The following is a 27,690-nucleotide window of genomic DNA, read 5'->3' on the forward strand; positions in this document are numbered from 1 at the left end:
GTGAAATGCCACTCGGCAGACACTGCAAACTCATCTTGGTGGGAAGTGGTTAATTACCCTGTGCATATGAAGCAAAAAGACATCTCCACTGTGCCTCTTCAAATTGTGAGGATGAAGTTGGAGAGCTAAATGACAACTTTTTTTTTTTTTCTTTTTTTTTTTTTCGGCATAGCCCATCGGGCAGATCCATCTAGAACGGTGTTTGTCTGTGTATGGATGTATGTATGTATGTCCCCTCAAACGTATACCAATCAGAGCTGAGAATCTGGTCACATGACAGGGTGATGTGATTATGTCTGTCATTACAGCGATGCTGCAGCTGACTGCACGCACCGCCATTTTGATTCATATGCCGTTCATGCCGAACATATAGTCGAAGCTGACATATATCACAATCGCCATGCTCTACCTTCACGTTTTTCATTCAGTGTGAAACACAAGCAAACCGATTGTTAAAATGACCATCAAATATCGAAAGCATCGGCGTGACATCTTGGTACATATAGGCCTTCGGTGTTATGACTCGCCGTCCGTTTCGGATATATAGATTACAGTCTCTATGATCGGGTCTCAAGAACATTGGGTGTGTGTTCATTTACAGTTTCTTGTGGAGAGATCGCCAAGTGGTTAAAGCATTCGAGCAAACACTCCATTCAAAACCCTTAAGGAATGGCTGGCATGCGCTAGCCAGCTGGCTGCTTGGTAAATGAGCACACCTCTAACGCTTGTGGGATATATAGATTACAGTAGATCTTCGCTCAGTGCTGGAAGTAAAACGTACCTCATGGATGTCGGGATTCCTCCAAATGTCTCTGTTCAATGTTATAAACAGCATTAGCGACTGTTTAAAAATCTAACCATGTGTGTTTGTGGTTCATAATATTTTTCAAGCCCGGCCACGCCGCTGTTAGACTTTTGGTCTTGTTTTAGTAAAGCTCAAGCTGCACTTTCACATTAAATTCAAATCTTTTGACTTTTGGGATCACATATGCCAAGGGCTGACCTTTGACCTGACCTCTCAAACCTTCTGTATGATTGTCAATTTTTGTCAGAAATCTATGCATCTTTTTTTTTTTCTTTTTTTTTTTGTATACAAGATCGAGGCTCGTGAAAGAGCTAACATTAATCACACAAAAAGACAAACCGACACACAAAACACAAAAAACAAGGGGAGCGGCAGACAAGATGGGAAGAGGGGGGAAGAGGGGGAAGGACACAAACACAACATTTGAGAGCAGGGACATCGGGAGGATTTGGGGGGAGGTGGGAGAGGAATAAAACATATGAACACTGCAAGGACTCTGGGGTGAATTACCGGGGGTAGAAAAGATCAAGGTTTTCGATGGGGGAAGATAAGAGATGGTGGTGAACAGCTGTTTTAAAGACCTGGAGGGAGGAGTGGGATTGAAGGGAGTGGGGGAGTTTGTTCCAGAGGCGGGAGAAAAGGGGAATGAAAGAGTGAAGGTGAGCAGAGAGCCTAGACTTTGGCAGTTTAACCATAAGAGGGTTGCAGGCAGATCTTGTGCGACCTGAAGGAATATTGCGGGGACAGAGCACAGAGAGAGCCGGGGGAGCAAGGCCGGAGAGGAGTCGGTAGAAGACAGAAAGACCACCAACCTGCCTGCGGTGAGTGAGTGAAAGGCCCTCGGTGTTGACTACATCGCAGGAGATTCCAATGATTCTGAAAGCTTTGGCCTCAACAGCGTGAAGCCGAGCAAGGTGTGAGGCAGGAGCACCAGCCCAGAGGGGGGAACAGTATTCCATTGAGCTGCGGATGAAAGCCTTGTATGTGGTGAGGAGCTCAGGTGTGCCAAGGAAGGACTTCGCACGACGGAGGATGCCCAGTCGGCGACTGGCTTTGGAGGCCAGCTTGGAAATGTGGTTTTCCCAAGAAAGATCATGGCAGATAGTGAGACCCAAAAGCTTGAGCGACAGAACTTCTTGGAGAGGATTGTTGAGACAGTAGATGGGAGGGTTGTCCAGTCGGTCCTTTCGGAGAGACATTGTAAGAGTGTGAGATTTGTCAAGATTGAAAGACATGTTCCACTTGTTTGACCAGTCTGATTTTGTCCAGGTCTGCAGAGAGTGAGGAGGCTGCAGACTGCCGATCTGAGGGATGAGGAATGGAGCGACAGAGTAGAGTCGCCAGCAAAGAGATAGAGAGGATTTTCAAGAGAGTCAGAGAGATCATTGATGAAGACCAGAAAAAGCACAGGGCCCAGAACACTACCTTGGGGAACTCCAGCCTGAACAGGAAGAGGAGATGAGAGAAACCCATTCAGGGCCACACGTTGACTACGACCAGAGAGGAAGTCCGCCAGCCATGCGTGGAGATTTCCATGGATACCAAAGGAGGAGAGTTTGGTGAGCAGAGCAGGGTGCCAGACCGTATCGAAGGCACGTGAAATGTCAAGGGAGACAGCTCTAATTTCCTGTTTGGCGTTGAGGACCTCCATCCATTGTTGAGAAAGCAGAAGCAGTATGTCCAGAGTAGAGTGACCAGGTCTGAAACCAAATTGATGATCAGAGATCAAGCCATTGGAGAAGAGGAAAGATTTAATATCTGAAGCAATGATGGATTCCATGACTTTGCTGATAATTGGGAGAAGGCTGATTAGTCTGTAGTTGCTGGGATCTGTTTTTGCACCTTTTTTGTGCAAACCGGTGATGTTGGCTGATTTCCAAGCAGATGGCAGATGACCTTGAGCAAAAGAGAGGGTGAAGAGAACAGAAAGAGGGAGTGAAAGAGCAGAAGAACATGATTTTAGGACCCGTGGGCTGATGCCGTCAGGACCAGTTGCAGAATCAGAGTCGAGGGTTGACAGAAACTTTTCCACCTTGTCAGGAGGAAAGGACACAGAGTCCAGGAGCAGCTGGGTACGACTGGGTACGGTGGGTACAGAGAGGGATGGGTTTGGGACACAAGATTTAGAGGCAAACACAGAGTTGAGGCATTCAGCTTTTTCACATTCAGTTGAGGCATTCAGCATTCAGGGAGTATGTGCCATCTACTGTACATTCCCTGAAAATGGTACATGTAATGCTAATATATATATACATACACTACATGACCAAAAGTATGTGGACACCCTCCCCCCCTCTCCCCCTCCTCTAACTCTAATTAGTGGATTTGGCTGTTCCAGCCACACCCATTGCTGACAGGTGTACATAATCAAGCACAGTCATGCAATGTCCATAGATAAACATTAGCAGTAGAATGGGCCGTACTGAAGAGCTCAGTGACTTTCAATGTGGCACCGTCATAGGATGCCACCTTTCCAACAAGTCATTTTGTCAAATTTCTGCCCTGCTAGAGCTCCCTGAAACTACTCCCTGAAACTTTTGTTTCCGTGGTTGTGAAGTATTTTTAATAACGTGGTGGTTTTGAATCATGTGGTGGTGAGGTATTTTGAATGATGTGGTGGTGAGGTGTTTTGAATTACGTGATGGTGAGGTGTTTTGAATTACTTGGTGGTAAGGTGTTTTGAATTACATGGGGATGTGGTGTTTTGAATTATGTGGGGGTGAGGTTTTAAATTATGTGGTGGTGAGGTGTTTTGAATTACTTGATGTGGTGTTTTAAATTACGTGGTAGTGAGGTGTTTTGAATTGCGTCGTGGTGAGGTGTTTTGAATTACATGGTGGTAAGGTGTTTTGAATTACGTGGTGTTGAGGTGTAATCGTCCCAAACTTCCAGTCTACACCTACCCCTCCCGTATGTGTGCTGAGGGGTTCTTTTTTGAATTTTATATATTTTTTCAACATAAATCTTCAATCTAAATTGCTTATAAAAATGTAATATCACAAACACTCCAAATAAATTTGTGCAAAATAATTGTTACTCCCGCCAGGGAGGAATGCATTCGATCGTGTCCGTCTGTGTGAGTTCGTGTGTTCGTGAACAAGATATCTGGAAAAGTTCTGAACGGATTTGGATGAAAGTTGGTGGGATGATTGCCCTTGGGATGAGGAAGAATTGATTAGTTTTTGGTGAAGGTCAGGATATTATTCCGGATCCAGGAATTTTTTAAAGGATTTTTTACCATTGGAAGATGGTGCTCAGCAGCAACCACCCACGGCGGGATTATGCGCCCCACTGAGTGGCGTTCTAGTTTGTATTATGATTGGTGTAAATCATGACAAAACAGCAACTCAGGTGCAGTCATTATCCTCAGCTAAAATAAGCCCGTTCCTCAGTAACGACGCGTGGTGAGGCGAGCGCAGCAAACCGTGCCAAGCTAGTATATGTATAATATATATATATATACAGCCACGTGAAAAAGTAAGTACACCCCATGTAAAGTTTTGACTTTTTCAACATATTTCACATACAGCTATTTGATCTTCATTTCAACAATATTGATAGATAAAGGTGATATAATACAACAAATATCATGAAACATTTACATTTTGTAGTCAATTGTATAATTTAAATAAACATAAATGCAAATTTCGCATGTGGAAAAAGTAAGTACACCCCTACATTTATCACTACTTCAAATACCTAAAATTAGAATCAGGTGCACCAGCTCAGATGCAAATGATAAGAACATCTTTAGAGAGGATCTTGGAGGAACCTGTCTTATTTAAACCTCAGACATTTAGTTTGGTTTGCTCTTTGTTGTTGAAGTGTGTGGTGTCACCATGCCTAGATAAAAAGAGCTCTCTGAGGCCTTCAGAAAGAAGGTCATAAATGCCTACGAGTCTGGAAAGGGATTTAAAAAGATCGCCAAACAATTTTAAATCGATCATTCGACTGTCCGGAAGATCATCTACAAGTGGAGAAGATTCCAAACAACTACCAACTTGTTCAGGCCAGGACCCCCCAGCAAGTTCAGCCCGAGAGCAGACCGCAACATGCTGAAAGAAGTCTCTAAGAACCCCAGAATGTCATCACGGGACCTACAGGTAGCTCTTGCCACTGTTGATGTCAAAGGGCACGAGTCTACCATTCGAAAGAGGCTGCACAAATTTTATCTACATGGGAGGTGTGCCAGGAGGAAACCTTTGCTGTCCAGAAAGAACATCAGGGCAAGACTAAAGTTTGCCAATGAACACCTAGGCAACGACCAGCCCTTCTGGAACAATGTGCTCTGGACAGATGAGTCAAAGGTAGAGCTATTTGGCCACAGTACCAGAAGACATGTTTGGCGAAAACCAAATACAGCATTTGACCTCAAGAACCTGATACCAACTGTAAAGCATGGTGGTGGAAATATTATGGTTTGGGGCCGTTTTGCTGCATCAGGGCCTGGGCAGCTCACCATCATATAATCCACGATTAATTCTTTTTTGTACCAGAGGGTGCTTGAGGATAATGTGAGGCCATCTGATGGAAAGTTGAATCTCAACCAAAGGTGGACCTTGCAACATGACAATGACCCTAAACATAGCAGTAAATCCACCAAGGAATGGCTGAAAAGAAAGAAATGGAGGGTTCTGGAATGGCCAAGTCAAAGCCCGGATCTAAATCCCATTGAGATGTGGGGGGATTTGAAACGAACTGTGCATGCAAGAAACCCCTCAAACATCGCACAGCTGAAAGAATTCTGCATGGAGGAGTGGGCAAAAATTTCTCCCAGTCGATGTCAGGGACTGGTAGACAGTTATAACAAATGCATATTTTGAGGTTGTTTCTGCCAAAGGGGGGCAATACCACCTATTAGAGCCAAGGGTGTACTTACTTTTTCCACATGCGAAATTTGCATTTATGTTTGTTTAAATTATACAATGGACTACAAAATGTGAATGTTTCATGATATTTGTTATATTATATCACCTCTATCTCTCAATATTGTTGAAATGAAGATCAAATAGCTGTGTTTAAATATGTTGAAAAAGTCAAAACTTTACATGGGGTGTACTTACTTTTTCACGTGACTGTGTATATATATATATATATATATATATATATATATATATATATATATATATATATATATATATATATATATATATATATATATATATATATACAGAAAGTATTCAGACCCCTTCACTTTTTTCACATTTTGTTATGTTGCAGCCTTATGCTGAAATCGTTTAAATTCATTTTTTCCCTCATCAATCTACACTCAATACCCCATAATGACAAAGAGAAAACAGGATTTTAGAACGTTTTGCAAATTTATTAAAAATAAAAAAATGAAATATCACATTCACATAAGTATTCAGACCCTTTGCTATGACACTTGAAATTTAGCTCAGGTGCCTCCCATTTCACTTGATCATCTTTGAGATGTTTCTACACCTTGATTGGAGTCCACTTGTGGTAAATTCAATTGATTGGACATGATTTGGAAAGGCACACACCTGTCTATATAAGGTGTCACAGCTGACAATGCATATCGGAGCAAAAACCAAGCCATGAAGTCGAAGGAACTGCCTGCAGAGCTCAGAGACAGGATTGTGTCGAGGCACAGATCTGGGGAAGCCTACAAAAAAAACATTCTGCTGCATTGAAGGTTCCCAGGAGCACAGTGGCCTCCAGAACTCTTAAATGGAAGAAGTTTGGAACAACCAGGACTCTTCCTAGAGCTGGCCACCGGCCAAACTGAGCAATCAGCGGAGAAGGGCCTTAAGAGAGGTGACCAAGAACCCGATGGTCACTGGCTGAGCTCCAGAGATCCTGTGTGGAGATGGGAGAAACTTCCAGAAGGACAACCATCACTGCAACACTCCACCGATCTGGGATTTATTGCAGAGTGGCCAGACAGAAGCCTCTCCTCAGTGAAAGACACATGAAAGCCCACTTGGAGTTTGCAAAAAAGCACCTAAAGGACTCTCAGACTGAGAAACAAGATTCTGTGCTTTTCTATGGAGGAGTGAACTTGGTCTTTCAGGATTCAAGCACTTTTTATCAGTCATCAGCAGACTTCACTAATGTTTCCCTTTCCACCAGAGTGTAGAGCTTCTTGGTCATGGCACTCCTGGCACTTTCCAAATGTTTTGGACTGAGTTCCAAGTTTTGATAAATCGATCTTTGTGATGCATAGATATTTTTATTTGAAAGCCTGGTATGTCTCATTGTTTTCAGACAGAATGACTTGTATTGTTCTGAACTTTTTTGCCACCTGGTTAACCCTGATAAAGCAATCTTCCTCCCAGGCATCTCTCAGCTGGGTTTTTGTCATATCACGGTACCACATTGTTCATTGTATTTTTGTTGAACTTTCTCAGAATGAGGATAAAGAAGATTTGCTTGCTTTGGCTGATTGCACATTATAGTTGGAAGGACAAAATTCCTGCTGTATTGATGAAGTAATTTGTGGGTGGTCCTTTTCTTCATTCCTTGGTGGTCAGTTGGATTTGCCTTTCAGCTGGGATCGAAACTCTTTGGAAAATTACATTCGCTGCTCCTACGTAAAGCCTGAACTTTTTTTTTTTTTTGTATGCAAGATCGAGGCTCGTCTAAGAGCTAACATTAATCATAAAACATAAGATAAAGGGAGCGGAAGACAAGATGGGGAGAGAGGGAAGCACACAAGCACAACAGTAGAGAACAGGGACATCTGGAGATCTGTGGGAGGGAGAGGGCTTTGAGGAAGAGGCACGGGAAATGGGGGGGGCGGGGTGGGAGGTATAAAACATGGACATTGCTGGGACTTCCAGGAAAGAAGTCGGAATTTCAAAAAAGTGGGTCTGGTGTGAATTAACGGGGGTAGAAAAGATCAAGGTTTTGGATGGGGGAAGACGAGAGATGGTGGTAGTTTTTGCCCAACAATATAATATTGCCCCTTCATAGCCAGTCAGTCTGTAAACAAACATAAGCATTGAAATTTTTTTGGAGGACTTGCTCGATACAGATACTGTGTGAAGTGATCATGTATGTAAAAAAAAGTTTTAAAAAAGAACAAAAACAACTGGGGTCTTTTTGGACCCCAGAAAGGATTTGCTTGTAGCTCTATGCACCAAAGTATGGTCTCAAAACATAACATATTCTTGGGAAAAATGCCAGGGGTATAGAAAAGGTTCTGGTATGTGCCATGTGGCAAACGAAATAAAAGAAGGGACATTACATCGCTTGTCTAAAATATCGAACAATAGAAAAAGGGACATTCCATAGCTTGTCGTGGAGTTCGGTTTCTGAGGTTTGGGACATGGAATGTCGGCAAAATGACAGGGAGATCAGGAGAAGTGGTGGAAGTATTGGTCAGAAGAAGAGTGGACATATATTGTGTATAAGACACGAGATGGAAGGGAAGTGGTGCGAGAATGGCAAAGGGTAGGCAGACAGAAATACATGTCTGTTTGGAAAGGGTGCCCGGAAGGCGTGCATGGTGTTGGTGTGCTGTTTTCTGAGGAGTTTGTAGACAGTGTGGTGAGTGTGACTAGAGTGAGTGATAGGTTGATGATGGTGAAAATGATTGGAAAGCTCTTTGTGAACGTCATCTCGGGATATGCCCCGCAGGTCGGTCGGAGTGATGAAGAGAAGGACCAGTTCTGGTGTGTGATAGAGAAGCTGATGGAAAACGTGAAAGATGAGGAAGTTGTTGTTGTGGTAGGAGGAGACCTAAATGGACATGTGGGAAGGAGTACAGATGGTTTTGATGGAGTCCATGGGGGTTATGCAGAAGGTGAAAGGATTTTGGTGTTTGCTGATGGAGCTGGTTTGTTGATTTGTAATAATCAGTTCCAGAAAGCACATGATAAGCTTGTTACATACACGTCAGGTGGGTCGACGACAACCGTTGATTACCTGATGGTGTGAAGGCGAGATAGGGGAAACCTCCGGGATACAATGGTTAAAACCCATGGGGAGGAGGCTGTTTCACAGCACCACTTCGTTGTCTGCGACGTAAGGATGAAAGGTGCGAGGAGAGCTCGGCGGGTGAAGTACCAAACAAAAATGAAGTTGTGGAGGTTGAAAGAGGTGACAGTGAGGGAGGCATTGAAAGAGAGGCTGAGTATGGTGGAGGATGATGTGGTTGAGCTTGAAAGTGGTTGGATGCCAATGAAAGATAGTCTGTTGGGAGCCGTTGGTGAGGTATGTGGATGGACAAAAGGACCACCGAAGCATTCAAAAATGGAGTTGGGATGATTAAGTTGGAAAGAGCATTGATGAGAAGAGGAATAGGTTCAAGGAGTGGCAGAAAGGGAAGGGTACGGGGTCAGAAGAGGCAGAACATGAAAGTTATAAGGCAGCCAAGAAGGCTGCGAAGAAAGAGGTAGCAAAGGCACAAGCGGGACAGAGGAAAATGCTCGGAGAACGCTTGGATTAGGAAGAGGGTCAGAGAGCGTTATTCAGGATTGCAAAGCAAATAGTGAAAGAGAGGTGTGATGTGATGGGGGTGAGATGCTTGAAGGATGAAGTGGGACAAATCGTTGTCGACCCAGATGGAATTAAAGGAAGATGGAAGAGATATATGGAAATACTGTTGAATGCAGAGAATGAATGAGACAGCAACATAGAGAGTAACCCAGTTTTAGGACTGGCAGAGAAGATAACTGAGAAGGAGGTTGAGGAAGCGACAAAAGCAATGAAGAGTAGAAAAGCGGGAGGGCCGACGGGAGTTATGGGAGATGTGTTGAAGGCAGCAGGAAGTTGGGGTGTGAAGAGAATGACAGATCTGCAATCTGGTGGTGAAAGAAGGCTGCATTCCAGTGGGTTGGGAACTGAGTACCTTCGTCCCTCGATACAAGGGGAAACATGACCCTCTGGACTGTGGCTCGTATAAAGCGATAAAGTTATGAGACCATGGAATGAAGGTATTGGAAAGGGTGTCAGAGAAGAGCATAACGAAGAAAGTGAAGATCGACGAAATGCAGTTTGGATTTATACCAGGAAGAGGAACGACAGACGCGATTTTTATTGTGAGGCAGTTGCAGGAGAAGTACATGGAGAAGAGGAAGAAGTTGTTTCTTGGGTTTGTTGATCTGGAGAAAGCATTCGATAGGGTTCCACGTGAAGTTGTGACATGTGCATTGAGGAAGTTAGGAGTGGAGGAATGGTTGATCAGAGTAGTGATTGCTATGTACGGGAGAGCGCGCACAGCTGTAAGGACGAAGGACGGGAACAGTGGTGAGTTTGAGGTGAAGGTGGGAGTGCATCAGCGGTCAGTACTAAGTCCACTACTATTTGTAGCTGTGATGGAGGTGCTGGCTCAGAACGTAAAGGATGGTTTACCGTGGGTGTTGTTGTATGCAGATGATCTGGTGTTGATTTCGGAGAGTATGGATGGACTGAAGGAGAAGATGAACAAGTGGAAGGAATGCATGGAGGCGAAAGGTCTGAATGTGAAAATTGGAAAGACGAAGGTGATGGCAAGTGGTGAGGTGGAAAGAACTGGGAAGTGTCCGTGTGCTGTGTGCAGGAAGTGTGTACAATGTGTGCCGAGTGGGTTCATCGAAAATGTAGTGGTTTAAGAGGATCATTAACCAATGTGGCAGCTACATTCGAGTGTAAGGTGTGCATAGAAAGAGCTGCAAATGGAGGAAATGTTGAGTTGGATCTTGGAGACGGCATGAAGCTGGAAGGTGTGAAAACATTTTGCTACCTGGGAGACATGCTGAATGGAGAAGGTGGATCAGACTCGATGACGGTTGCGAGAGTGAGATGTGCATGGAAGAAGTTTCGGGAACTGAGTGGCGTGCTGACGAGGAGGGGATTGTCGTTGGAGCTGAAGGGAAACTTGTATGCTGCATGTGTGAGAAGTGTTATGATTTATGAGTGAGACATGGGTAATGAATGTAGAGCAGCAACGAAGGCTAGAATGGGTGGAAATGTGAATCGTTCGCTGGATGTGTGGCATATCGTTGAGAGAGAGGAACACAAATGGTGAATTGCTCAAGATGATGGGAATAGAGCCTGTGATGGATGCTGTGAAGAGAAACAGGTTGAGAGATTTGGTCATGTGTTGAGGAAGGTTGAAAATGACTGGGTGAGAAGAGTGATGGAAATGAATGTAGAAGGAAGTAGAAGACGGGGGAGACCGAGAAAGACTTGGCTAAAGGTGGTGGAAGAAGAAATGCGGGCAAGGGGGTTAATATGGGGAGATGTAGAAAATAGGGCTATCAAATTCGTGCCCCTTTATTTGTATGAATCAAATTGGTGCCCCTTTATCTGAGTCTCCTCAAACCCACAACCCCCAGCTCTGGAGTCTGGTTCCTTATCCATTAGGCCATTGGGCCAGCCCGTTAGATTTTTGTAATACATTAAAGAGGTATAAAGTGTGTACATGCAGTCGTGGCCAAAAATATTGGCACCCTTGTACTTTTTTCAAAGAATGCACCATTTATTTACAGAAATTTGTTGAAATAAAAAAAGATTTTGGTGTCCACATATGTATTTTTGGTTTGCAGGGGAGCAAACAAAAAAAATCTAGAAAAAAAAAAGACTATTAGCTTATTCCACACACAAATCCAAAAATGGCCCGGACAATATTGTTGCGGATCCCGGGTTCGTTGACGTACTAAGGGGGATTTATGACCCCGTTCCCCTCGAACTCCGGTTCCACAGGCCATTGACAGCGAGCGACTAAATGTGTACCGCAATGAGCATGGAGAAAAAGAAAACCAGAGAATTGTCTGAGGTGGTCAGAAACAAGATTGTAGCCAAGCATAGACTATCTCAAGGCTGCAAGTCCATCTCCAGAGACTGATGTTCCTTTGTCTACTGTACGCAATGTCAGGAAGTTTAAGGCCCATGGCCTTAAACCTCCCTGGACGTTTAAGTTTAAGACCAACCTCCCTGGACGTGGCCGCAAGAGAGAATTTGATCAAAATTGCAGCGAAGGATTATTCGAATGGTGGAGACAGCACCTCGATCAACTGCCAAACAGATTCAAACTGACGTTCAGACACGAGGTACGACAGTGTCAACTCGCACCATCCGTCGCCAACTCAGTGAAAGGGGGTTCTATTGTTAGGAGACCCAGGAGGACCCCACTGCTGAGAGACATAAGAAAGCCCGACTGGAGTTTGCCAAAACACACCTGAACAAGCCAAATCCTTCTGGGAGAATGTCCTGTGGACAGATGAGGCCAAATTAGAGCTTTTTGGAAAAGCACATCATCGCTATGTTTACGGAAAACAAAATGAAGCCTTCAAAGAAAAAAACACTTTCCATACCATCAAACATTGAGGAGGTTCAGTGATGTTTTGGGGTTGTTGTGCTGCCTCTTGCACTGGGTGCTTTGAATGTGTGCATGGCATCATGAAATCAGGAGATTACTAAGGCATTTTGGAGCACAATGTTCAACCGAGTGTCAAAGCTGGGTCTCCGTCGAAGTTCATGGGTCTTTAAGCAGGACGTGGACCCTAAACACTTCAAAAAGCACCCAGGAATGGTTCAAGACAAAATGCTGGACTGTTCTGAAGTGGCCAGCAATGAGTCCAGATCAAAATCCCATTGAACACCTGTGGGGAGATCTGAAAACAGCAGTTGGGAGAAGGCACCCTTTAAATCTGGGAGAACTGGAGCAGTTTGCACAAGAGTGGGCCAAACTGCCAGTAGCTAGTTGTAGGAAGCACATTCATGCCTATAGGAAATGCTTGACTGCAATTATTTTGTCCAATGGCTGTGCTACCGAATATCAAGTTTGGGGTGTCAATAATTTTGTCAAGGCCATTTCTTTTTATTTTCTGATTTAAAAACATTTATTCTGATTCTGATTTCTGATGAAATATTTCTGATTTATTTCGACCTCCGCTTCCAGCTCCTTTGGAGAGGAAGCGTACTTTGATCTCTCCATGTCATCAAAGTTGAAGTATTTTCCCATTCGTGTCTTTGTCAATTTTCCACTCGTTATTTTATTGTGTGTGTGTGTTACTGTGTGTTTCTAGTTAGTCTTGGTTTGTATTTCGTGCAAACCTGTGTGTAATTAATCGCTTTCTGTTCGCACCATGTGCGTGGTCTGGTACCTTGAGGCTTCCCTCTTCCCGTCGGTGTTTTATAAATTTAAGTTCTTTCCTTCGTTGTATTTGCTTTTTCTTTGATTTTCTCTTCTCCCCCTAACTTCCCTGAACATCTTACCCTTTGTCTAACGTTTTAAATACAAAAAGAGAAAACATTTTTATTATTATTTTCTTCTGTCTTTGTGGGCCTCACCAATGTGTGCTGTTGTCTTACCCTGCCCCCTTTATCTCCTTTTCTTCCACATCATCCTTCCATCTCCAGCTGATACTCGCCTTTCCAATTCTAGTTTCCACAATCTTCAATCCCACTCCTCCCTCCAAGTCTTTAAAACAGCTGTTCATCACCATGTCTTATCGTTCGCTCCCATCCAAAACCTTGATTTTTCTCGCCCCGTTAATTCACCCCAGATCCACTTTCTTGAAATAGTCTTCTTTCCTGGAAGTCCTAGCAGTGTCCATGTGTATTATACCTCTCCCCCCCTTCCCATGCCTCCCCCCCCCAAGCCCTCTCCATCCCACAGATCTCCTGATGTCCCTGCTCTCTATTGTTGTACTTGTGTGCTTTCCTCTCTCCCCATCTTGTCTCCCCATCTTGTCTCCTGCTCCCTTTATTATGTTTTATGTCTCTGTTTTTTTGTGTGATTTTGTAAGGGATATTTTTGCACAAACCACATACACAAGCCTCTTGTATACAAAAAAAAAAAAATTAACTTCTAAATCAAAAACAAAAGTTCTGTAATATTAACAGTGAAATAAAGAATTACGGAGACCAAATACTTTTGTCAATTTCAGATTGATTTTAGAGAAAATTGTGAGGTGTGTGTGTGTGTGTGTGTGTGTGTGTGTGTGTGTGTGTGTGTGTGTGTGTGTGTGTGTGTGTGTGTGTGTGTGTGTGTGTGTGTGTGTGTGTGTGTGTGTGTGTGTGTGTGTGTGTGTGTGTGTGTGTGTGTGTGTGTGTGTGTGTGTGTGTGTGTGTGTGTGTGTGTGTGTGTGTGTGTGTGTGTGTGTGTGTGTGTGTGTGTGTGTGTGTGAGATATATATATATAATATATAAGTTCAAAACACACCTGGTCACAAGTGTGACGCACTGACCAGGTCCTCAGCATCATCCCGTTTCGGCCCTTCAACCTCGATACGGTCAGCTAAGGTGGGCCAGCAGGGGCACATACACATCCACATGCAGCAACTGCACCTGGATGCGTACATACCCCTAACCCCAACCAGTGCGAACAACAACACATCCAGAATCCACAGCACCAAACAAACATGGTGGAACACTCAAACACCCACCTTTATACCCTTCAACACTCAAAACAAAACACACCAGATCATTCATACACACACATACACACCCATACACACACAACACCAACCAACCAACCACCTACCCTTACATCATACACCACTCAACACACAAAAGCGCACATGCAAAAATTAATTCATGCAAAAATACACACCCTCACCCACTCACCCACTCACTCATATACACAAAATAAGAAATAATAATGGTAACAAAAAAAATAAATATATATATATATATATATACATATATATATAATATATATATAATATTGTTATGGTTTTTAGAACCTTCACTTTTTGTAAATTTTGGTAAATGTTCCCTTATAAATATTCCCATTTTTGGTAAAGGTTAAAGATTGCACCCTAGTTGGTCAATGTACAACACGTAGAACACCATAGGACCTCTCTGTAGTTATCTTATTATTATGTGTTTTCGTTACGGATCTGTTCCCAATAGTTGAATCTACGTTGCATTCATCAAATAAGATAGGCCCCTTCAATTATCCCCAATCATCTCTCTTCAAAGTGCAGTAGCGGTATGGCAGCATTCGCTGCCCTTTGTCTTGGTTTGTTTGCTGGCCCCAAGCCGCCATTACGCACGCGGTAATCGGGAGGAAAAAGGGGAGGAATGGGTTCGAGCGCCATGAACGAGGCGTGGCCTGTCAATGTCTCCAAGAGGTGGAGCCAGCGAGCCCTCGCCGGCCAAACAGGGCCGGGGTGAGCCGACCGGTAGGCGTGTCCTAGTAGGCTATGAGCCAGACCCTCAAATTTTCGACATTATGCTCAATCAGAGGGAGGATGGCTAACAGTTATTTTTGGCAAGGCCAGGGACCCTAGTGCTGAAAAAAATGTGATAGCAGTGTGAAACTCTTAGCCGTATCTGTGTTATCATCACATTTGTCAGACCACCCCAATAACGCTTTCGGTAATTTTTCCGCCTAAGATTTAGGGGGTAGGGTTCGTTTTGGGGCTTTCAAATAATATCTCCTATATGTATCAGTTAGTGTTGTATACCACGTGAAAGGTAATTGAATTATCTTTCACATGATGTATAGAAAGTGCCTGTGTGATATATAGTAACCTCTTTATGATCATTAAAACATAATTATTTCCGCCAACCCTCAAAAATTTATCACAAAATCCCCAATGAAAACAAAATTAGGCAAAAATTCAGTTTGGCGGATATTAAATGAATTTTTGAATTTGAGAAACACACAGTATGATTAAAGTCAAATTTGGGCCTTAAATCTCATACACCTTGATAAAGATGAGAAAATCCAATATACAGTAGTTGCTGTAACCATGACCTAAAATCCATAAATGTATATCTTTCCGCTCTTATGATATATTGATTTACATTTTACGATTTTTGACCGACAGCATGTATATAGTTTGTATACCATTATTGGTCTAAAAATAGTATATATAATATTGGGATGTCAGCCATATATAGGCCAAAAAGTACTGAAATTGGTGTCAGAAATGTCTAATTCTAAAAATATGAAGGCATTATGACCAAACTGTATGTGGTGTTCTTGAATATACCACAGACGTATGATGCATGTGATGATTAACCTACTCCATGTATATGTATGTATCCTGATGTACCCTAACTTGGCGAGATAATTTACATCATATTCATGCAAACGTTTTTAGTCTTGTAGTGTTGTATGGTTCTCTTATATTACCAGCTATACATAAAGTAAACCAAAGGAAAACAATGTACTTTCTATTTAAGCAACATATATTTATAGACATCATACCATAAAGTACACGAGTTATCAATTCAGCGTACACCATATTTGTTACACATATGTACATGATCTTTCTCCATACAGTTCTACAATTCAGAAGTTATCCTCGTCATCGTCGTCGTCTTCTTCATCGTCTTCTGCCGAACTGTCATCACTCTCACCATACACTCTCTGGTTGTCACATGTGGTGAGTTTGCACATGGCTGTGCACTTCAAACCACTGGCCATGCAGACACACATGGGTAGTGTGCATCTTTTCGAACAGGTGCATGCCAGTAAATCCAGAACCGCCTGTGGTGCGGGCTGTCCTTGCATCCAGTCGACTGCCAGCTGCACGCGACCATCCTGGGTATCCCAGTGCCATCCTTTCCCGATTGGACTCGGTACTGCTGGATCCATCTTGAGACTCCTCTTCCAAATAGCGGCTTGATAGTTGGCTCGCTGTGCATGTTTGGTTAAGCAGTCTTTGCACGGAGGTAGCTGGTGACTGTCGATCTCTCCCCTCTTGGCACAGAACAGGTGATATCAAGTCATTCACCTTCACTGTCCCCGACTTCGGTACGTACATGAGACAAGTGAAGTTCTCCAATTTATCCATCAGTTCCTCACTGACGTCCCAGTCCTCTCCCAGCTGTGTACATGCATCCTGCACATCTTTGTTGGTTCTGATGAGTTTTAGTGCAGTCAGTTTTCCTCGTCCAGCGAACGTGCTGACTGTGTCGCATCCGGTATAGGCATGCATTCCAATTAGGGCCTGACATACATTTGTGCCGACTGACTTTCCTATTTTCCCTATGTCTAGGATTTTAGCCCTTGCTTTGGTGCCACATTTCTGAAACAACTTGGCATGAATCTTGGTATGAAATGCCGAGCCTATGACAAGTACGTCGGTGTCATCTGAGCTAATAAGCACAGACTGGTATCCATGTGCGGCAGCATGGGCAGCATGCAAGAACAGACGACCATCTGCTTCCTCGTGTGTGCTTTCCAGGGCCACTACTTCTTGGCTAGCATCAGATGTGATCTGATAACACTTGTCATCGCATGTTACAAAGAGAACCTTTCCCTGTAGGTTTCTGATGTACTCTGGTTTCTTCCACTCTTCGACCAGGAACATGATAAGACTTGACTTGTTCCCAACATAGCTGAGAAACTTGCGCCATTGCCTTACAATTTGAGATGCCGTGATGTTTTTCAGCTCAAGTCCAAGTTCTTCCCCCCTGGTTAACCGTTCGCTGTTTTTGATGGAAGTCTCCTTGTAGGTGTCAAAGACGACATCGATCCTCTGGCTACTGCATCCATCCTTCAGGGCCATGGATAGGACAATCATGGCCACTTCGGCAAATGTAGTTTGATCACCTGCCACCTTCTGTATAAGGAGCATCCCATCAATAAATTGTTGCCGAATTGTCGGGTATCCTTTTAGCCGGGGTCACAGTCCTTTGCAAGGCCGTGGCTAGGGCAGCTTTGTTGGTTTTCCGTAGAAGGCCTTCGGGTGTCGCCAGGGCCCATGGCAAGTGACCTAGAGGATGAGATAGCACCTCTGCCATGTGAAGATCTCGGCCCTGTGCCATCACGATAATTCTACCAAATAGAGCTCTGTCTGCTTGAAGAATTACTGCCCTGCCATTGCTTCTGCATTCCTTCTTCTTAGTGAGGTTGCTGAAAGTCTTCAGCTTGTTCAGTTGCAAAGGGTCGTGGAATTTCTTGATTGGTGGGTTGCTCTCAAGTCGCTCAATCTTGAAGTTTGTGTAGCACTTGTGTCCGACTTCCCATGCTTTCTCCAGATCCTTGGCAATATTTGGAGGGGCTGTGCGTGCGGTGGAAATACTGATGAGAGAGCTGGCCATAGTGAATGGGTTCACCCAACTCTGGATCAGAGTTATCAGTGATGATACAGCGTCCTCATCTTTCTTGATCCGTGTTTGCTGCAGAGCCGCATGTTGTACGTGTGTGTTGCTCACATTCACCATTTCCCTCATCTGGCGGAGAAACGCACTCCTGTGTTCGGATGTGACATAGTAGCGCTTCACTGCTCCAGATTTCAAGTTGAACCTGGTAGTGCCAGGTTCAACTACACTACACTTCAGTGTAGTCAGATTCGTTTGTGGCGGCCGTGTTTCTATCATGTGCATCTTTAGTGCTTGGTCTCGTGTAACTTCTGTAGCAAGAGAAATGGTATCGTGCTTCAGCTGCCACAATGTCTCTACTTGTGGCAGCCATGATTTTCGTGTCACATTTACGCACGGCGCTGTTTCGCAGTGTTTCATCTGCTCTCAGATCAACAGCCTTGCTCAACTTTTCACGGGATGACGTTCCCTTGCACCACTTGGTCTTTCCACAGAATATACAATCCGGTTCATAGATGCGTGATTCCGAAGATGCCCTTCTGGCTTGTCTCTTGCTCGCTGAACATGTTGCAGCAGCATCGTCGGTTAAATTGGATTCAGCTTTTCGTTTCAGTGCTTCCAAATCTCGCTTCATGGTGAACACGCTCCTGCACTGCCTGTGGTAGAATACTCGGGGAATCTCCTTCTCTGGCAGCGACTGAGCAAGGTCGAGAATGGGTGCATAGTTCCGTATTTTGGCCGCATCCAGCAATGTAGTCCACGAATCGAATGTTTGAGGGCTTATGAGCGGATCTTCTGGTTTGACATCTAACGATAGCTTATGAATGATACAAACGTCCTTGGGAACTTTCTGAGTGATCGCAATCTCCATTGCAAGTATTTGTTCAATTGTCTATCTGCGGTACACTCTGTTTCACCACCACCAATATCACCACCACCGTCACCTGGAAAGACACATAATATCGAATACGACCACCACCACCACCACTACTACAAATAAGCATCAGTTGCTATAGTTGCTTAAAAATGTATTCTGCACCAACAAATCTACAAAGAGAAATACATTAGATGTCGTGCACCGCTGTCATGGTTGCAAATCACCTAAAATATAATGAAAATATTGACATTGATGACAACATTCGTATTAGCATGTCTACACATATTGCATTGAATTTCATAGCACATCATGATCATATGTGTGAGGATATTGACTCTAATTATACTGTATGTGTGTCTCAAATCGAAACATACCTTTTACATACCTTTTGATTTTTGCCTATTTTTATTCCTAAAATTGGGGATTTTGTGATGAAGTTTTGAGAGTTGGTGGAAATAATTATGTTTTAATAATCATTATAAAGAGGTTACTATAGATCACACAGGCACTTTCTATACATCATTTGAAAGGTAATTCAATAACATTTTACCTGATATACCACACTAGCTGATATATACATGTGATATTATTTGAGAGCCAAAAAACTAACCCCACCCCCTAAATCTTAAGCGGGAAAAATGACCCGAAAAGCGATAAATGGGTGATCTGACAAATGTGATGATAACACAGATACGGCTAAGAGTTTCACACTGCTATCACATTTTTTTCAGCACTAGGGACCTTGGCCTTGCCAAAAATAACTGTTAGCCATCCTCCCTCTGATTGAGCATGGTCGACCCCTCGGCTCATAGCCTATAGGAGCCGGCGCCTGGATGCAGGAATGCCCAATAAAAGTGGCTGGGAGGGACTGCTTCAAGAGGTGAGTGCGAAGGTCCGAAATACGAGGTACCAGATGAGAACACGACGAAGGCAGGAGAGTGGCTCCGTTGACGACGACAATACCGCGATATATTCGCATTGTCCAACTGCGTGAAACCGATATGTGCAGCTGCCGCCGGGTTTCGCCTCAAGCCCGGAGCGTGGACCGGAGCGCGACCTGGAGCGGACCTCGACGCTGTGCCAACTGCCTGGACCTTCCTGCCCTGTCATCTGCATGAACCTTCTCCCCCTTCCAGCCATTCCTTCCTCCCATTCCCTATTCGTGTAAGTCTGTTTGTTCTGTCTGGGTGTATGGTAATATGACTGTTTTAAGGCTGCCCTGTGTATCTGCTTCTTCCTCTCCTTGTATATGCCCTTCTTTCGTTTCCTCTTGTAGATGGTAAATAAACCTGTGTTATTTCTTACCCTTTTGGTTTCTTCTTCCCCCGATCGCTTTAGTCCTTTCCCGATTGAGTACCTGTGGCACAATTCGGCCAACCGCTATAATCGGGTTTAGTCTCTTGTTAACGGCCCGAGTCGCAGCTCGCTTCGCTCGGCGCATCCAATCACGCTGCGGCCCGGGTGGGAGTATCTCCTCACTTACGGCTGGTGGTGGTAATTAGGTAGTAAGACGGATTGGGCTTACAACCCTACTCACCACCGACCAGAAGTGACGTCATACCCCCAGGACCGGCGGACGGCCAGCTTAACAGGACAAGGGGATTAACCCCCCCTTGCTAACGGGAGTGCCGTCCCCCGGATCCATAACTATATATATATATATATATAATATATATATATATAAACTATAAACTATAAAAACTATAATTTATATATATATATAACTATATATATATATATCTAAATATATATATATATATATATATTATAATAATAATATATATAATATTGTTGCGGATCTCCCAGAGCCCGTTACGAAGGGGGGATTAAACGCCTTTTTTCCCTCCTGGGTCTTCGGGTCCATGAGGCCGAATCGCCACTTCCGGAGCAAACGTGAAAAAGGGTATCGGGTCAACGTCGCACGTACCTTTAACTCACACTGCCACAAAAGCGGGGACCGAACCTCGCACAAGCCACGCTTAATAGAGTACGCCGAGCGGTGTGCATGTCACGTGACTCGTGCCGTTACTTTTATGGAACCCGATTCGAGCGGTTCTATTCGTACCATGTGAGGCCAATCAATGGAAGGGACGGGAAAAGTCAAATCGGAGGAATAACACGATTTATTATTTATGTACAATGATTCGCAGAAGGAAAGGGGACACAGAGCAGAAGCTTAATCGATCTTAACTTATCTCCAGACACAGGGCCCACTCATGCACACGGGGAGAAGAAGAGAAGAAGTTCGCGTGCCTTGCTGTCGGTCGCTCCGGGGCAGCTCGCCCGGCATGACTCTGGCGTTCATGGCACATATGCTGGAGAAGGCAGGCAGGAGGAAATCGCGTGTCTGTGGCCCGGCACGGGTCGTCCTCTCGAGCGCGCGATTAATACAGTGCAGAGCACGGGGCACGGGGAAAGTTTGTGTACAATCTTGATCACCGGCAATTCAATGCACTCGTTCTGCGGCGCGTTCTCAACTTAACTCCACTCACTCTCACATGGAACTCTCAGGGATCTGTAACTCAGAACGTGAACTCACGATACTCTCCGGCTCTGACTCACGTGGGGGGGGGGGGGGGGGGTTCGGATCAGGGTTTTATGGCCCTGCCCCAGAGTCTCACTCGAATGTTATAAACCCCACCTCTCATCGTCGTGGTTAGCCACTCCCCTCGAGCTCTGATTGGCGGCTCGTGCTTACCGGCCACTCCCTCCTGCAGCGCCTCCCTTCGGCCTTGCCAGACTTGTTCAGGCCTGCCACGTGGCATGCTATCGCCCAAAGACCACCCTCCTGACGGGCCTGCTCAACACAAAACTAACACAGGACAGGACTACGCTTACATTCACTACGAAATAACTGAACTATCGCGAGGCTTCATGTTTTGGTGCGTCTACCTCCGAGGGGGAATTATCCTTCATTCCAAAACCACAACACTACACCCCTCTCTCGCCAGACTTGCTCTGAGTCGAACCCACCAATGGAACGACCGGTAGAGCCTGACATGCAAAATTAACCTTACTTTTAAATGTGACACATAGGTGTGGTTCCCCCTACCATTTACTCTGAACCATGTGTGCGACAGTTTTAACACTAAATATGTCCCTCCTATTGCATTGAGCAGCTGCCTAACAGTTTCATGCCCACAACTACCCGAGTATTTCCGGAATTTTCAAACTAAACATATAGCCTGTGGGCAGCATTCTTATATTTACAAGCACGTATATTTACAATTATGTGACACAGGACCTGTTCTTTTTGGAAGAGAAGATTGGAGGGGAGAGAAAACAACAAAACACACTCATAAGTGATGCTTGCTGCTTGTTTCTTGTATCTTGCTTCTTGCTTCTTCTGTGTGCGTCTAACAAACCGGCTGGCCCCCTGACCGGCATACAGGCCATTTGAAGCAACAGGGCCATCTAATATTGCAGAACTTCGCCGTCCCTAGCACACAATAATAAAAATGCTTTTATTTGCCCAGCAGGGCCGTTCTCACGTGGTCCAACTGCGTGGCATCAACGCCGCTCAAACAAGTGGTCCGAAGGGGCAAGATGATTTTGCAGCAAGATGCTGCACAGCAGAGGTGCAAGACCACAAGGCTTGTGGTCCATTATGAGTGATGAGGTGCAGCAAAAAGGTGGTTTGGCAGCAAAGTGCTGTGCAGGTCGGCTGCACAGGTGCAACAAGGGTGAAACAAAAGGATATGGCAGCAAGGTGCTGCACAGGTCAGCTGTACTGATGAAACAAGGACAGGGCAGCAAGGTGCAGAAGGGATGCTGCTCAGGTCGATGGTGCTGCACAGTTCGGCCTCCAAAATGGTCCTGGGGCGGGGAGAGAGACAGAGCACAACAAGCAAGCGGAAAAGACGCAATGGCACACAGGAAAACAAGGTGGTGCGGCACGAGGGACGTGGAAGAGCGAGCAGAGCAGACTCGTCCCTAGCCGTCCGTACACCCTACCATTGGCTACACCACCCTAATAACCCCCCCTTGTATTCACAATCCGTCTCTACGTCTTGTCTCCCAAATCCCACTCTAATTCTAAATTCGTCTCCCAATCCCTCCCAGGAAGGAAGGGATGGAACAAACACAGTCTCATTACGTCCTGATGCGCCTCAACTCAAACAGCTTACAGAGCCTTGGTGTGGAGCTTGTCCTCCTCGGTGATTGGCTGTGGATGGTGCGAAGGGATTTCTCAATTCCTAACTACTCTAGTAACGTTAACTCATTTAATCTACCCGGGGTCGTACCCTGCCAATCAGCCTCTTTAAACTATGTGGTTCTAAGAACCCGATTTCCCATTGCCCACACTGTGGTGCCCTCTGAATTTGGGTCTCACCCCCGCAAATTTTCACTCTGTGCCCTTGCACAATTTCGGGGCTGGGTCATGTGGCCCTACCAGCAGGTCTACCTACGTGCGCACCTCCGCGACTGAAGCCGCCACCCGAGCCTACCTGCTCCTCGTGACTACCTAATCGGGGAAGGCCCTCCCTGGTTCTTACCCCCTCTGTGCCCACTTTGGCATCGGGCAACCCGGGTTCTCTCCCGGGATCCTCGGTCCCCACTCAACTCTAACCTAACCGGCTCCCAGAGTCTACCTGCGGCCTCACCTGGCCAACAAACTACCAGTGACGGAGTGCCTCAATAACTATATGCACCAATTAAGGGGGAAAGGGGGGGGGAAGGGGGAAAGGAGGGGGAGGGGGGTGGGGAAAAGGGAGGGGGAGGGGGAAAATGGAGGGGGAGGGGATAAGGGGTAGGGTGGAGGGGGAGGGGGAGGGGGAAAAGGGAGGGGAGAAGGGGTAGGGTGGAGGGGGGAGGGAGGGGGAAGGGGGAGGGATGGGGAGGGCCAGTCCACAATGACATTGCAGTTCTCATGGTCGGAGAGCAGCACAACAATCGCGACATCGTCCTGCATCTTCACAAGAGCACGAAGCGGATTTTGGAGACTCACCGATCCTGTGACACACGCCCTCCAGTACCGGCGTTGCCGGGCGGGGAAGGGAGACCCGTACATTCCCAACCCATACATTCGCCCTCTCGACTCGAGCTCGTATTCGATTCGTATTCGAAATCAAAAGGGGAAAGGGGAAATCCTTCGTATTCGAATTCGTAAACACGAAATATGAATTAAAATTTAATTCATATCGCACAAAATCGACACAAAACACGATCGCATAAAGGTGAAAAAACGCAATCGCTTTTCGCCCTGAATTACGTGAAAACGTGTGACGTGTGACGGGATGGAACATCATGTGATCACTCTGAGCGAATCAGCGAGCTGTTCTGGCACTGGCTGAGATTAGCGGGTACTTCGCTGAAATGCGCTGAGGTAAATATGAATTAAAAATATGGATCTCGTCAAATATGGTCTCGGCCATGTTCGTCCCAGGCTCAATGGCCATGTCTATGCCAAATATCAAGCACGTGAGCCTCTCCGTTTCGGAGTCTATCGGTAACATTACACACACACACACACACACACACACACACACACACACACTGTGTTTTATATATATAGATATATATATTATATATTTCATTTTAAGGTAAAACCTATGCCACTTCGGTGAAATTTGTTTTGAAAGCCATTAATTAGACATATTGGCCGATGTATATTCAATGTATAGTCTTTGAGATATGACCGCCAACGCATTTTGGGCGGATGGATGGATAGACTGACAGACACCAACGTGAATTCGAGGGTTTTCTTAATAAAACGCAAGAATGCGGAAAGGGACGTTGCTGAAATTTGCAACATATTACCTCGACGGAGAAAACATTTGCTTCTGAAATTTGCAACATATTACCTCGACGGAGAAAACATTTGCTTCTGAAATTTGCAGCCGATTTCGTCCAGTGGAAGCCGAGAAATGAATTTTCTGTCCCTATGTTAAAGTTGCATACAAAGAAACGATGCCTTATATTGCCAGGACATATAGTTAAACAAACTAGGAAAACATGAAATACATTGTTTAATTAATAAAGAAATAACACATCTAAATGTAGTTCTGAGGTCTAAAAAAGACCCCTGTTGTAGGATTAGGGTTAAGGGAGGGCTGAAATCAACAATGCTCAACAACAAAGGCCCAAGTCAAAATTTGACACGGAAGCGTTTTCAAAAACACCTTTTAGCTTTCTACATTTCTAAAAAATAAATATTTGAGTTGATGAACAATAGAGACTAACATTCTGTCTGCCAACAACTAACATTTCCTGTATGCACTATGGATTGACTCGGATATTATGTTTTGCTTTATCAGCTCTTCCATGAGCTTTAGACAATGGAATCTTGCAAATAAGTAATTTTGTGTGCGCATGCGTGCAAACAATAATGCCAAACTCCTCGGCCAATTACTGCCGAGCTTGGCACATAGACCAAATTGGACCTCCTAGTAAAAATAGGCCTCTTGGTTTTTTGGGTTTTTTTCTTTTTTCTCACCATGGCTAATTATATCGGTAAATTTAATTGTAAATGATATTGTGGCAGTTTGAGGGGGGGGGGTGTGGCCTTCACATCACCCATTCCCGTTCTGGTCCAATAGCAAACCAGAGTCCCTCACCCTCTCCACCTCGCACCTCTGCGCCCAAAAGCGTGAGACTTGTGTGAGAACCGTGCTGTCCCATTGAGATCCCTCCCCTCTGAGGTGAGCTCCTTCCTTCCATGCAAGTGCAGCTTCATCAGGATGAAGAATAATGGTTGTGGACATTGGAGAAAATGAAGTCTCCTTTGGCATTCTCTGGGGAGGAGGAGCAGTGGGGAGGGACCTTGTTCGACCATTTCCTGCAGTCAGTGCCCCTCACCCCCACCCTCCTCCTCCCCCCCCCCCCCCCCAACTTAGCCATGCTTTGGAGGTTGCATGATGCCCCTTCTGGATCGTTTTGTGAAGGCCCATCGTGTTGTGTTGGATGAGTGTCGCTCCAGATGGCATCATCCCTCTCAGACAATGTTCGTCATGGGGTGCCATTTATTCCCCGGTTTGGAAGTGCGTGACTTGTGAAAATTCCATTGCTTGGCTGAGATGTGTATTTTTGAAGGGGTTTGTTGTAAAGAAATGTATTTGTGTGAGTTTTTGGCTTTTGTCAAAGCTTACAACGTACATTGATTGATATGTGAATTGTACTCCCCCCTGCCCCCCCCCCCCCACCCCTGCCTTGGCGGTTCGCCTGCCCCCTCTCACTCCTGGCCGCTCTTCTGCCTCCCCCACTAGCCCCCACCCCTCTCCCCTGATGGCTCTCTTGCCCACTCATACGCTGGCAGTTTTCCTGGCCCCTTCTCAGTTTTTCCACACTTGTCCCTGCTGGCTCTTGCCCCCCCCCCCTAATCCCCCCCCCCCCCAACCTCCCCCACTCCGGCAGCTATCAGCACTGTATTTTGCTTTGAGACTGATTGAAACGAATCATTTTTTTATTTTGGAAACTGACATGTCAACTCATACTTTGAAGCCATAATATTAAGTGGATCACCAATTGCTTGCTGTGTGTGTGTGGCTGTGTGTGTGTGGCTGTGTGTGTGTGGCTGTGTGTGTGGCTGTGTGTGTGGCTGTGTGTGTGTGGCTGTGTGTGTGTGGCTGTGTGTGTGTGGCTGTGTGTGTGTGGCTGTGTGTGTGGCTGTGTGTGTGTGGCTGTGTGTGTGTGGCTGTGTGTGTGTGGCTGTGTGTGTGTGGCTGTGTGTGTGTGGCTGTGTGTGTGTGGCTGTGTGTGTGTGGCTGTGTGTGTGTGGCTGTGTGTGTGTGGCTGTGTGTGTGTGGCTGTGTGTGTGTGGCTGTGTGTGTGTGGCTGTGTGTGTGTGGCTGTGTGTGTGTGGCTGTGTGTGTGTGGCGCTGTGTGTGTTGCTGTGTGTGTTGCTGTGTGTGTTGCTGTGTGTGTTGCTGTGTGTGTGGCTGTGTGTGTGTTGCTGTGTGTGTTGCTGTGTGTGTTGCTGTGTGTGTTGCTGTGGCATCTCTGGTACATCTACTTATCAACAAATTTAAGATTTTAAAATTAATTTGATGATTAATAATATACTTTCTATTTTTGCTTTCATTGTGTTCTGGTGTCCTTGTTGTTCCCCTAATGCAGGGATCCTCAACATCATTTTATTCATTTGTGAGGGGGTTTCCCCCATTTATCTATTCCATTTACTTATCTCAATTCATATTTGGTCAATCCTATTGAAATTGTGGTGGAAGGAAAAGCAACAGGATTCCTTTGTTTCTGCAGTTGGTGGATGATCTTTGTCAACTAAATCCATGTCTCCATGGAGGAACTTGCACTTCTAATGGCATAGACTTTAGCTGCATTTGTGTTCCTGGCTTTCTTGGTAAAGACTGTGGGGATTCTCTCTGCTTGCAAGGAAACTGTCTCGGTAAGTGTACTTAATGGAATAATATGCTGTCTATGTTGTTGTGCTGAGTTGATGCATCATGTGAGTCATGGATATTACCAATTCATGATTGACCGATTTGTGTTGTTTTGCACCACGTTAGCAATTCAGCTCCTCTGCCACATGTCCATTATCTATGCTTTGAGATCCACCACCTGTAAAGTGTCAAAGCTGTTGTGGTTGAGAGGGAGAAAAAGAAATATACACAAAGAATTAAGTTAAGCACCCCCCCCGTTTTTTTACAACCTCGCACATTACAAGTTTGTTGTCGTCAAAACAGTGTAATATACCCATGATATTGCTATATTTTCTGGAGAAGTGATATTATGGTCACATAAAAACATAACAATCATGCCGTTTTCAATATTTTATTCTGAATAATTTAAGGTGAAATTTTTTGGGAATTTTAGGCATATTTGCACCTCAATTTAAGTATGGAGCTATAGGTCCATCACGGACAGTGTGGATGACGTTTATGTTTTCTAACGTACAGTCATTGTTCTGAGAAGACCTCTAGCGATCTTTGCGTCAATAACGTGTGTAGGACCCACGTGATCGGATCACTGACTCAACCCTACGTCTCATAGACCCTGTGTATCTGCATTTCATCAATGGATAATTGCTAATGTCATACCAATCATTATTTGATCTCACATACCTTAGAATATATGCCAATGTATACATATACACAAA

The 27,690-nt window shown here is 44.9% G+C and overlaps 1 protein-coding gene across 2 annotated transcripts in view; it reads left to right on the forward strand.

Annotated features, from left to right (window-relative positions):
• Positions 1-27,690, forward strand: part of LOC137436458 (uncharacterized) — a 201,201-nt gene that overhangs the window by 115,955 nt on the left and 57,556 nt on the right. For both annotated transcript variants that reach the window (XM_068130265.2, XM_068130255.2), the window contains exon 13: positions 26,835-26,979. In XM_068130265.2, coding sequence (XP_067986366.1) covers positions 26,835-26,979 — 145 coding nt within the window. The remainder of the gene's footprint in view (positions 1-26,834; positions 26,980-27,690) is intronic.

This window comes from Myxine glutinosa, chromosome 1 (genome assembly GCF_964187855.1).
Source record: "Myxine glutinosa chromosome 1, kmMyxGlut1.1, whole genome shotgun sequence".
NCBI lineage: Eukaryota > Metazoa > Chordata > Myxini > Myxiniformes > Myxinidae > Myxine > Myxine glutinosa.